At 46.1% G+C, this 12,499-nt stretch overlaps 1 protein-coding gene across 1 annotated transcript in view; it reads right to left on the bottom strand.

Moving 5' to 3' along the window:
* Positions 1 to 12,259, bottom strand: part of LOC135054965 (zinc finger protein 271-like) — a 171,954-nt gene extending 159,695 nt beyond the window's left edge. The window contains exons 1-2 of the mRNA XM_063958473.1: positions 11,997 to 12,259; positions 10,037 to 10,189 (exon numbers count right to left, since the gene is read on the bottom strand). Coding sequence (XP_063814543.1) covers positions 10,037 to 10,117 — 81 coding nt within the window. The 5' untranslated portion in view covers positions 10,118 to 10,189; positions 11,997 to 12,259. The remainder of the gene's footprint in view (positions 1 to 10,036; positions 10,190 to 11,996) is intronic.
* Positions 12,260 to 12,499: the final 240 nt, after the last annotated feature.

Raw genomic sequence — 12,499 nt, 5'->3', positions numbered from 1 at the left:
CCACTAATTCGCATATCAGTCCGATGCTGCCGCCGCCAATGCCTGCAGCCTGCCTGCTCATCAAACTTATGATGCAGGAGGCTAATATATTGTAAATGTTGATCAAATAAAAAAAAATAGTCTTTGGGACTGTGGAGGGAGTGAAAGGAGGACATAAATGCAATTTTGTTGTACAGGGCTTCCATTAACTTAATAGCGCCATGGATGCAGCAATATTAAGTTAATGGAAGTCCTCGATAAGGGTGACAGCAGTGGGTGACAGGGAGAGGGTGACAGCAGTGGGTGATGCCAGGGAAAGCGTAACAGTAGCAGTGTGTGAGAGTGTGACAGAGAGAAAGAAAGGGTGATGGGGACAGGCAGTGAGTGACACTTATATTGCTATTTACTTACCTGGTCCAGGGCCTAGTACTGCAGCGTGGCTCCTCCTTTGATGTTAACTCCAGGGATCGCCGGTGGAAATTGCAGTCAGGAATACAGGGTCGGAGGTAGAGTGAGAAAAGAGCGGATGAGCGCGGATCGTGGCCTCTCCTCCCCCTCTGGCCGTACTGCACTAGGCGACAGCATCAGCTCATGATTTTAGTTACTGGCCGCAGAGTCTGGCAGAGTAGGCCAGAGACGGGCAGTGAAAGTGAGGTGGAGAAGGGCGCAAGGTACAGGACTGGGCAGAGCCAGCACTGACTATTTTAATGCCCTGGTCAATATTCTGGCTGGTGCCACACCGGACATAGTGGGTGACTGGCGACGCAGGGGTAACATGGAGATAGTGGGTGACTGGTGACGCAGGGGTGACAGGGAGATAATGGGTGACTGGCAACGCAGGGGAGACAGGGAGATAGTGGGTAACTGGCGACGCAGGGGTGACAGGGAGATAGTGGATGACTGGTGACGCACGGGTGACAGGGAGATAGTGGGTGACTGGTGACACAGGGAGATAGCGGGTGACTGGCGACACAGGGGTGACAGAGATAGTGGGTGACTGGCGACGCAGGGGTGACAGAGAGATAGTGGGTGACTGGCGCAGCAGGGGTGACAGAGATAGTGGGTGCCTATCCCTAGTCCCTCCGCTTCAAATATGTTCTGTTTTTTTATAATCTACTGTTGAACCTTAAAATATAACCATACAGTATATGATACGGGGTCACCTCAGTCTGCACATGCACATGGGTATTGCTGTGTGAAGTGGGGAAAGGGGGGGGGGGGGGGAGAGGTTAGCAGTGGGAGCAGGGTGATCAGAAAAGAGTGTGGGAAAAGTGGGTGCAGAGTGAAGTGAACACCTAAAGTGGGGGTGGGGAACAGAAATACAGAACGATCACATAGTGTGGGGACAGAGACAGCAAGGTGATCACAGTGGGAGCAGGGAGATAATATACAGAGGGGTACAAACAAGTGGTTACATGGTTTTCACATATTAGGGGACAGAGCAGGGACATCTCTTGGTGTCCGCGTGGGTCCTCTTCGTGCGGCAGCCGCAGGAGACACAGATAAGATGTTGTTACTGCACTCAGCACTGTCATTCCCGCCTCCTCCAGAAAAGAGAGAGTGGGGGTGGTGGGGCAGGTCAAATACAGTACATCACTGTCTGTAGCGAAGCCCATCCGTCACATCTAGTGATATGGGCGGCGCAGGTGGGCGGAGCAGCCACAGGGAAGCCAGCCTAAGCCTCCTCCAAGCAGGTACAGGCTGAAGCAGGTTAAGGTGGGCGGACGCCGGGTGGAGGCGCGGTAACCAGCGAAGGTAGAAGCCTGTGCAGTACTGATTTCCAAGGTACTGTCCAGCTCTTCTCCTTCATGATCAGGCAACCGCAGCTGCCTAGCACTTAGAAGTTGGGGGCGGGCAGAGGCTGAGTAGCCAAGAGAGCTATGTCCTCCCCCCCCCCCCCCCCCCCCCCGCCCCAAGCCGCTACTGTCCAATCGCATCTTCCTCAAGTGACAGGGGCGTGTTTTCATTTGGGCTGAAAGCACGCCCCTGTCAAAGCGGCACTTGTACTAGTGCCGCTTACAGTGATTTTATGAATGGGCTTTTACTGCCCGATGTTTAGCCCCACCCCCCGCTTCCGCTCTCTTACAATTGACACCGGGAGGCACCGAGAACGGTGCCTCCAAAACACTATTTAAAGGTTTTTTTAAAAAGGTAAAAATAATTAAAATAATATAAATGCCCAAACAGATACTTATGACACAGGATATGTGTCATAAGTATCCCTGCCTCCCCTGACTGCACGTCCCTGCTGCATACTGATTATTTCCTCCCACTCCTACTGCCAAGATTTTCTCATGTGTTGCTCTATTTCTCTGGAATTCCCTACATCTCCCCCTCAGACTCTCCACCTCTGTACAAAACGTTAAAACTCTCAAGACCCACTTCTTCACCAAACCCAGCCAAATCTCATCCTAACCCTCTGTTCCACGCTCTCTATGTATCCTGTCTGTGTCACCCCTGTCTGTCTATCCCTCCCCTTTAGAATGTAAGCTCTCATGAGCAGGGCCCTCTTCCCTCATGTGCTTATCATTATTTTTACTTTAATTATCTTCAACTGCACCAAATCCAGCAGTCTACTGCCACCTGATACTTATTTCAGTGTCATCTGCTGATGTAGCTATGTTTATTTACCCTGTAAATAAGCCGTTTTCCTGTTTTGATTATTTATGTACTCTGTAATTGGGCGCTGCGGAACCCTTGTGGCGCCATATAAATAAAGGATAATAATAATAATATACTGTATATATGATGTGGGAAGTGCCATCATAGCATGGGCTTTCTCTGGGATCAATCTTACCATGCCTCGTCCCCACGAGGCATGCGAGGGGCTGAGTGCTACAATTCTATGTCTGGGACAAGGCACCAAAAAGTTTATTTACCGCTCTGCTGTCCTGTTATAAAAATGTAATCTTCGGTACCATATTTACTACTGTTTTGAAAATGTAAACCACTGTATTATGTTCTAGCAACCTGTAAATCGCCTAGAGTCATATTTGAAGAAAGATCTTATTGGGCCTACTGAGTGATGAAGCACTGGATTACACAGGCCCTGCATACAAAACATCGGAATTATCCCTTGGACTAGATGCTGTTACGTGTAATTTTCAGTCTTCAGAAAAGTGTAAATGACTTTAGAACAGGAAAGAAGTATCCACACGTCTCATGTATAAGGATTTTATTACATTTAGTGAGTCATGATCCTTTAAAATGTATATCTGTATGTTGTTTATCAATTTAAAAATTGCATATCCTATATAGTAAAAGGCTAACACTGCTCCTCACCTCTATGGAGGGGAATTCAAGTGTGTTTTGCGCTGGTGGTCAATAGATGGGGCCCAATGGAACAATTCAAATGTTGCTCCATTCGGGCGCGCACAGACGTTGGCGCTGACATTACGGTAATGTTTCATAATTTTGACTGGCTGGTAACTAGTCCTATATAATAAAAGACTAATCTGCTCCTCACCTTTGTTATGTGCAACAGCTGCCACTAGTGGCCGCCACACGGTCCAAATTATTCCTCTATGTGTGCTGTCACAGCTCAAAGTGAAAGTAATACTGCCGGGAGATGTTACAGCCTCCTACCCTGCTGCTGCTAATATTAATAATATTGATATGCCTATTTCACACTTGCTGCATACGGAGAGAGGTAGCTGGGGAGAGTGTGGGGGTAGGGGCTTATAGAGACTGGGGGGATGGAGTGTAGCGTTGGGGCAGATAGGGACTGGGGGAGAAAAAGGGCGGGAGGTTTGGGGCATATAAGGACTGGGGATGGAGGGGTTGGGGTAGATAGGTACTGCGGAGATAGTGGCAGATAGAGGCAGTGGAGAGTGATGCAAACTTTTTTCGAAATAGTCACCTCTGTGGTGATGCCGCCAGCCACTTGAGGGTGCCCGACAGTGCTCCGTTCAGGATACGGACACATACACACACTCCCTATGTACACTGCATTCCACACCATATACTGCCCCTATATGCAGGGGCCCCCTTCCTACATACACTGCTCCCATCATATACCGCATACTCTGCACCCCCTCCTCCATATACTATGCTGCGTACCGGCGGAGGGGCAGGGTCCTGTGTTCGCCCCTCCCACAGCCCTGCACAGGCCATTGCACAGGCACTCCGGTCAGCTGCTGGTGGCTACTGGTGTACTCTGCCCCCAGACTGGCAGGAGCTGCGTGGGGACTGATGAGCTTACACGTGCCAGTACTGGTGTATATAGTGCAGCATCACTGTAGCCTGTCCATTACAGATATACAGCATCTATATTTATAAAAGGCTAGGGCTTTTTACTAGTATTATATAATTGTGGGATGGTCCCCAGTTCAGTTGGGTTCACCTGAAGACTCCTATGACCCAGTCCTGCACTCCAATCTCCTACTATATTAGGAATACTTCAAGCAGGCTGATTTACATAAGTAGGAAGCTGACAGAAGAGTGGAGATGAGTCCAGTGATAGCGCATAGGGCCTTTCTGAGGACATGTATGGATAGAGGATGGCCTAAACAAATCTAATTAAAACTGTGCAGTTTATTATATATTAGTAAACTAAATTTTACATTTTGATTTGAATTCTTTTTTAATACGAAAATCAACTTAGAACTCTTCACTACAATAAGCAAACAGCGGCCATTTCATTTCACTTTAGTACTCCCATGGCCAACTTATTTCTTAGTTCGGATGGATCCCCAGTTCAAAAGCTTTCCCTGTTTCTCCATGTGTCACCCGCTGTTGGGTTGGGTTGTTTGCTCTTTCCTCCCATCTCCTTTATTCATTGTCATCTCTTCCCCCTCATCAGCATTTTATTTTATTATATACCGGTAGATCCTTAGCATATTTACTATTGTGCTTTTTAAGACACCCTTACCTCTTCTCTCTCTATGAGGCCTGTACATCTTTATATTTTCTTCTATACTCACATTATTGGTTGTGTATAATGTTGCGATATTATTATTGGCAGGGCCGGCTCCAGACCTACTAGTACCCTGAGCGAGAACATGTAAAAGCGCCCCCCATGCTCCAGGAAAAGGGGGCGTGGCCTCTGGAAAAGTGGGCGTGGTCTCATAACTTTATATTATTAGACTATAAATAAATACATTTTCACACCCCCTCTACGCACACAATTAGCAGCCTTACACATAACAGCCACAGTAGTGTTCCTTACACACAATGTCTCCAGTGTAGTGCCAGATACACATAATGTGCAGTGCCAGATAGACATGATATACCCCCAGCAGTGCCAGCTACACATGACATGCCCCACAGCAGTGCCAGATAGACATGACAGGCCCCCTAGCAGTGCCAGCTACACACAATTGACCCCCCAGCAGTGCCAGATAGACATGATATGCCCCCCAGCAGTGCCAGCTACACATGATAGTGTTCACTTTTTAGGGCAGGGTGCTGATCACAGGGAAGGCACATTTTTAAGTTAGGAGGGCAAAATGATGCACATACTGTAATGCTTGGTGCTCATCTACCTACATGGTAAAGCATGGACAGTGCGCGTCGAAGGCGTTCAGCTAAAATGTAGGGGCGTTGCTTCGTGGGAAAGGTGCGTGGCCACATAATAGTGTCAATTCGCATTACACCACACAGTAGTGCAGTTAATACACACTGCACCAGGTAGAACCTAATAGACACTTTGCGCCAGGCAGAGCACGTTAGACACTTTGCTCCAGGCAGAGCACGTTAGACACTTTGCACTAGGCAGAGCACGTTAGACACTTTGCGCCAGGCAGAGCACGTTAGACACTTTGCGCCAGGCAGAGCACGTTAGACACTTTGCGCCAGGCAGAGCACTGAGACTCATTGCCTAGCCACAGACGCCTAGCGGGAACACTACATGATATGCTCCCCAGCCGTGCCAGCTACACATGACATGCCCCCCAGCAGTGCCAGATACAGAAATGCCCCCACAGTGCCAGATACGTCCCCACAGTTCCAGATAGATGCCCCCACAGTGCCAGATAAATGCCCCCACAGTGCCAGATACATAAATGCCCCCACAGTGCCAGATACATAAATGCCCCCACAGTGCCAGATATGCCCCCACAGTGCCAGATACAGAAATGCCCCCACAGTGCCAGATATGCCCCCACAGTGCCAGATACAGAAATGCCCCCACAGTGCCAGATATGCCCCTACAGTGCCAGAAATGCCCCCACAGTGCCAGATACAGAAATGCCCCACAGGGCCAGATAAATGCCCCCACAGTGCCAGATAAATGCCCCCACAGTGCCAGATTCATAAATTTTACCCACAGTGCCAGATATGTCCCCACAGTTCCAGATACATAAATGCCCCTACAGTGCCAGATACAGAAATGCCCCCACAGTGCCAGATATGCCCCCCACAGTGCCAGATAAATGCCCCCACAGTGCCAGATAAATGCCCCCACAGTGCCAGATAAATGCCCCCAGTGCCAGATAAATGCCCCCCACAGTGCCAGATACATAAATGCCCCCACAGTGCCAGATATGCCCCTACAGTGCCAGAAATGCCCCCCATAGTGGCAGATACAGAAATGCTCCCACAGTGCCAGAAATGCCCCCACAGTGCCAAATATGCCCCCACAGTGCCAGATACATAAATGCTTCCACAGTGACAGATAAGCCCCTACAGTGCCGAAAATGCCCCCACAGTGCCAGATAAATATTTGAAAAAGGGGGGAGGGTGGGTGCGCTATCAATAGCAGCTGGTAGGGGGATGGTAAATCCCCTGGTAATACAAGCAGCAGAAAGAAAGGGGGTGAATTACCAGCGCTGGCTGATCAAAATTATAAATTATAAAAAATAGTCTATATTCCAAAAGGCTTATAATTATAAAATCATATTTATTTCACATATATATCCTATAAATGAAGAATAAAAAAGGTATAGAATACTCAATAAATTTTGCCACAGTATCTTAAGCGCTTATAAATCCACAATTTGGCTATGGTAATACTCAAGGGGACTTGGATCACTTGGAGATGTCCATCACTAATCGGTTATTTGCATAAAGCCGATAATTTTGCAGATGTGAGGTATTTACCAGTGTCCTGAAAGCAGATATTGTCCACCTGGTGTATGGCTGGATCGGTTGTCCTCTTTAGCATGGAGGGCTGGGTCCAGAAGGTGGATTCTGCTGATAAAAGTGTCCCAAATGGTATGCACCAGAGTATCCGTAAAGCCAGTGGAGATGGTGGTATTTGAGTATCCAAATAAATATAAAGCTCAACGCGTTTCGCTGGTTTGGATAGTCCAGCTTCCTCAGGAGCAAGTGAGATAGTGGCTGTATTGGAGCCTTTTTATACCGGATATGAGTGAATAATTAATTACACATGAATGAATCACTTAAAATCATATATAAGCCTTTTGGAAAATTCATATAATATTATACATATTAGAATATCGACTGGTCCCATATGTCTAATATCACAAGAAACACTAAAAACGATTATTTATTAAATAATTATATACTTTTAAAATGCATGTAAGTTTGTATGGTATCCCGATCATGTGATAGTTTGTATCACATGATCGGCGTTTGTATCCAATGGAGGTATATATTCAGGTCATGTGGTATAACACGTGACCATGATAGAGTCCGTTGCGTAGCAACTAGTCCGGAAGGGTTTAAGATTAAATTCATGACGTTAGGGAATTTCGTAGCGTCCCGCTCATGTGACCGTCTGTGTCACATGATCGGGATGTCAGCCAATAGAGGGATATAGTATCGGTCACGTGTGTATGACGGAGTTGGTTGCTGGGTGACGGATCTCTAATAGAGAAAAAGGAAACGTCCTGTCCGATATTATGACAGAACGATCCTACACACGGACTGACGTCCTAGTATTTGGCTACTTCCTATCAATATAAACATTATCTGATATGTAGTTTGTCCGGCCTCCTGTATATATCTCTCATCATATGACTGAGTGCAAATAATACATTTATATATATATATTTTTTTTTTAAAAGATAGCAATTAGTCCCATATATATCGTACTGGAAACCTTCCATTGTCAGTCAGATTCATATATCTCGATCATATAATTCATAATCACATATAATAAAAATAAACATAAATTATTCCAATCATTGTATACAGCCAATGGCCATGTCAAAATGGATTATTAACAACGAGTTGGAAATAAATAATGTGAAGATTATGACACAAAGGATTATATAATTACACGATCATGTGACTATTTTGGGTCACATGATCGGCATTTTCCTCCAAATAGAAAGAATTTGTAAATATCTATACGGAGGAGAGTTTGAGTGAGAATTGCAGTTATCTTGATAATTTATCTATCTATGTAAGGTATTATTAATAGAGCAGAGACGGAAAGAGCTAAATATAATCAGTATATACTAAGATATAATTTTTCATATGAGAATCAATTTAAAATCTTAAAAGGTTCCTCCAAAATTAGGAGAAGATTTATATAGTAATGAGGGAGGTATATAGTTTATTTCTATAACATCCTTATGAAAGATAGGGCATAACCAAAAAAGTCAAATAAATAAGGGATAATTAGATAACAGAGTTCAATTCCATAGTTTCGTTTAGACCAACCGGGTGCAAGGAGTTGAATTTCAGCATCCAGTATACTTCACGACTACAGAGTTTTTTGAATCTATCACATCTGCAAAATTATCGGCTTTATGCAAATAACCGATTAGTGATGGACATCTCCAAGTGATCCAAGTCCCCTTGAGTATTACCATAGCCAAATTGTGGATTTATAAGCGCTTAAGATACTGTGGCAAAATTTATTGAGTATTCTATACCTTTTTTATTCTTCATTTATAGGATATATATGTGAAATAAATATGATTTTATAATTATAAGCCTTTTGGAATATAGACTATTTTTTATAATTTATAATTTTGATCAGCCAGCGCTGGTAATTCACCCCCTTTCTTTCTAGTGCCAGATAAATGCCCCCACAGTGCCAGATACAGAAATGTCCCCACAGTGCCAGATTTGCCCCCACATTGCCAGATTTGCCCCCACAGTGCCAGATAAATGCCCCTACAGTGCCAGATATGCCCCAGCAGTGCCAGATAAATGCCCCTACAGTGCCAGATATGCCCCCACAGTGCCAGATACAGAAATGCCCCCACAGTGCCAGATTTGCCCCCACAGTGCAAGATTTGCCCCCACAGTGCAAGATTTGTCCCCACAGTGCCAGATTTGCCCCCACAGTTCCAGATATGCCCCTACAGTGCCAGATAAATGCCCCCCCTTAGTGCCAGATATGCCCCTACAGTGCCAGATATTCCCCCACAGTGCCAGATATGCCCCCACAGTGCAGATATGCCCCCACAGTGCCAGATAAATGCCCCCACAGTGCCACCCATCCATAAATGTGTCTCCCCCCCAAATACCTGCGGCGCTGAGAGGGGGAGGAGTACTGCTGTCCAATGGCAGGCGGGCGGGCGGATGGCCTGCGAGTGCGGGTCCGGGTCCAGGTGAGGGCGGGCGGCCTCCAAGGCGCTTCTGTGCGCTATGCGTGCATAGCGCACACAAGAGGTCACGGCGGCCGGGCCAACGCTGCACAGGGCCGGCTCCAGCCTCAAATACGGCGGCGCCCATTAAGGGTGGTGCCCTGAGCGGCCGCTCTATTCGAATATGCCTAGAGCCGGCCCTGATTATTGGATACTTTTCAGGAGTGTCTGTGCTTTCATTGTGTGATAAGTGACAATGGGGAAGATGTACTAAGCAGTGACAACCGTCGAGAAGTGAGCATGTGGAGAAGTTGCAAAGGCAACCAACCAGCACTTACGTAACATTTTTAATTTGCATACTATAAAAGTATAATGAGCAGTTGATTGGTTGCCATGGGCAACTTCTCCACTGGCTCACTTTCCCAATCTTATCACTGCTTGGAGACACCCATAGAGGGAGAAAGGCCTATAGTGTTGGTATTCCGGCAACGGCATTTCACCACCTATCGGGGTCCCGGCATCGGCATTGAGACCGCTGGTATCCCGACAGGCGGTCTCGTATTTGCCTCCATCTAATATGTATATAGGTGTTATCACTATTACAATCTTCTCACCTTTCCAGTCAGGAGATAGATGATCTCCAGCGTGAGATTTAATATCTTCTCTGACATGTGACTCCTGTCTTCACCCATCATCAGTCAGGCAGATGATCAGTCACCCATCACATCAGATAGATGTGCAGCAATAAATTCAAATAAACTTATCGCCTAAAAAAAAAAACAATAAAACACAACAAATCAGCGATGGGAATATGGAGTAAGGTTCTCAACAACTGAACAAATGTTTTAAGAATACATTTTTCGCTTTGTACAGTTAGGGTGGAATTCAAATGTTTGATAGGAAAAAACAGACTCCCAACTGGCTTTTCAAACATTTGAATCTCCCCATTAATGTCTATATTTGCTATGGTGTACAGGTGCGCTGGTCAATGTTCAGTTTCCACTTGGAGAATGGAAAAGAATCCTCAAGGTCGTCAAAACTTTGGGATATAGCACTGGTTTTTTAGCCTTTCAAAAAAAACGATGTAGCCCTCCTGTAGAAACTCTGGACTCCTGGAGTGAGATACTCTAGATACAGAAACAAAAGTAGGGGGCACCCATTGTGCAAATCACTTTCATTTAAAATAGCTAGATGGGATTCAGTATGATTTAACGGCAGACGGGGTCCCGGCTGTCAATATCCCGACAGCGGCATCTCGTTCACCAGAATGCCGGTAGGGGGTGCGAGCGTAAAGAGTCCCCTTGCGTGGACACCCGCGAGCGGGAATAGTCCTGTTGTGCCGGGATTCCTGCTGGCGGCATTGTCAGCTGTTGGGTTTCCAGCGCTGGGATCTAGATGGTCGGCAAATTAAACGCGTCTCGTTAGATGTACTATATGTATAGATAGCTAGATTTGTTACTATAAGCAACATTTTCACTGTTCTTTTATAGAAGATCTGATAATCCAAATCTGTCTGTCGCAGATAAGACGATGAAAGCCAGTGTTTGTTGGTTGCTTCAATTTAGTAAAAGTGTTGTACCGAAATGTAATGACACCACCGTCATCGGCCTCATCAAGGATGGGGACGAATCGGCCTATAGACGGGAAGTTGACCGGCTGGCCCAGTGGTGCATCCACAACAACCTTGACCTCAACCCCCTCAAAACTGTCGAGATGATAGTGGACTTCAGGAAGAAGTCATCTAGTGCACCTCCGCTAACGATTGCTGACAGTGTGGTATCGCTAGTGGACTCCTTCAAGTTTCTAGGGACCACAATCTCCAGGGACCTTAAATGGGGGTCCAACACTGACACCACTGTTGGGAAAGCGCAGCAGAGGTTGTTCTTCCTCAGGCAACTAAGGAAGTTCAACATCCCACAGAAGCTCCTGCTCCTCTTCTACTCCGCGATTGTGGAGTCGGTACTGTGCTCCTCGATACTCGTATGGTACAGCTCCGCCAGCGCGAGGGACAGATGCAGGCTCCAAAAGGTGGTCAGAACCGCAGAGAAGATCATCGGGGCCGACCTTCCCTCAGTCCAGGACCTGTACTTGTCCAGAGCTAAAAAGCGGGCAATGAAGATAGTAAAAGACCAGCTACACCCCGGCCACAGCATGTTTAACTTGCTTCCTTCAGGCAGGCGTTACAGGGCTGTACCCGCCAGATCCACCAGAAGCCTCAAAAGTTTCTTTCCCCAAGCTGTCCGCCTGCTGAACTCCTGAACATTGACTGACTAGACGTACATGTAACTCACTTGTGTCCCTACGGTATACCTATCTGTGTAACTTTACTTGCCCCCACACACACACACACGCACACACACACACCTGCTTACCTGTTACCTACTTGGCTGTTGTATAGCAAACCGAAGACAAATTCCTAGTATACGTAAGTATACCTGGCCAATAAAGCTGATTCTGATTCTGATTCTGATTAATATGAACCCTACTAACTTTTACCAGTCACATAAGATAATCTTCCTGCATAATAGACATTTCATAATACATAGACAAGTAATAAGCATCATTATATGTTACCTGTTTTAACCACAGTAAGAACAGCAAAAATAGTCTTCTCTGTCGTTCTGCATGTATCTGGACAGGAAGTTGCTGTGTAAAGAAAATAGATTCCTGCTGGTGCATTCCCTGTGCGTTCCACTGACTCCCTCCCTCAGTGTTTCTACTCTCAAATCTGTTCCCTGTTCCGTCCTGCTTTTTTCTGGGCTGTATCGGACCTTTTTGTGTGTGTGTTTTAAAACCCTAATTTGGTGTCAGGTCTTACAGAATGTCCCTGTATGATTTCCTTTGTGTATTTCAGTGTGCAAAAAAATCTAGTCTCTATGTTCTTGCTGCTGCTGCTTGTACTGTTCAACTACACCACCACCCCTCCCCTCTCCCATTTCCTTCCCTTTTCAGCTCCAGTCTCCACGCCCCACCCCCTCCCTATGCTAAATGGCCATATAGAATGGATGAGACAAGGGACGTACAATCCCACAATTAAGTCTTCTGAGAACCAAATACAGGTACCACTAGCTTTTATT

This window comes from Pseudophryne corroboree, chromosome 3 (assembly GCF_028390025.1).
Source record: "Pseudophryne corroboree isolate aPseCor3 chromosome 3, aPseCor3.hap2, whole genome shotgun sequence".
Lineage (NCBI taxonomy): Eukaryota > Metazoa > Chordata > Amphibia > Anura > Myobatrachidae > Pseudophryne > Pseudophryne corroboree.
The sequence above is the reverse complement of the archived record's forward strand: the minus strand, read 5'-3'. Positions and strand labels throughout refer to the sequence as shown.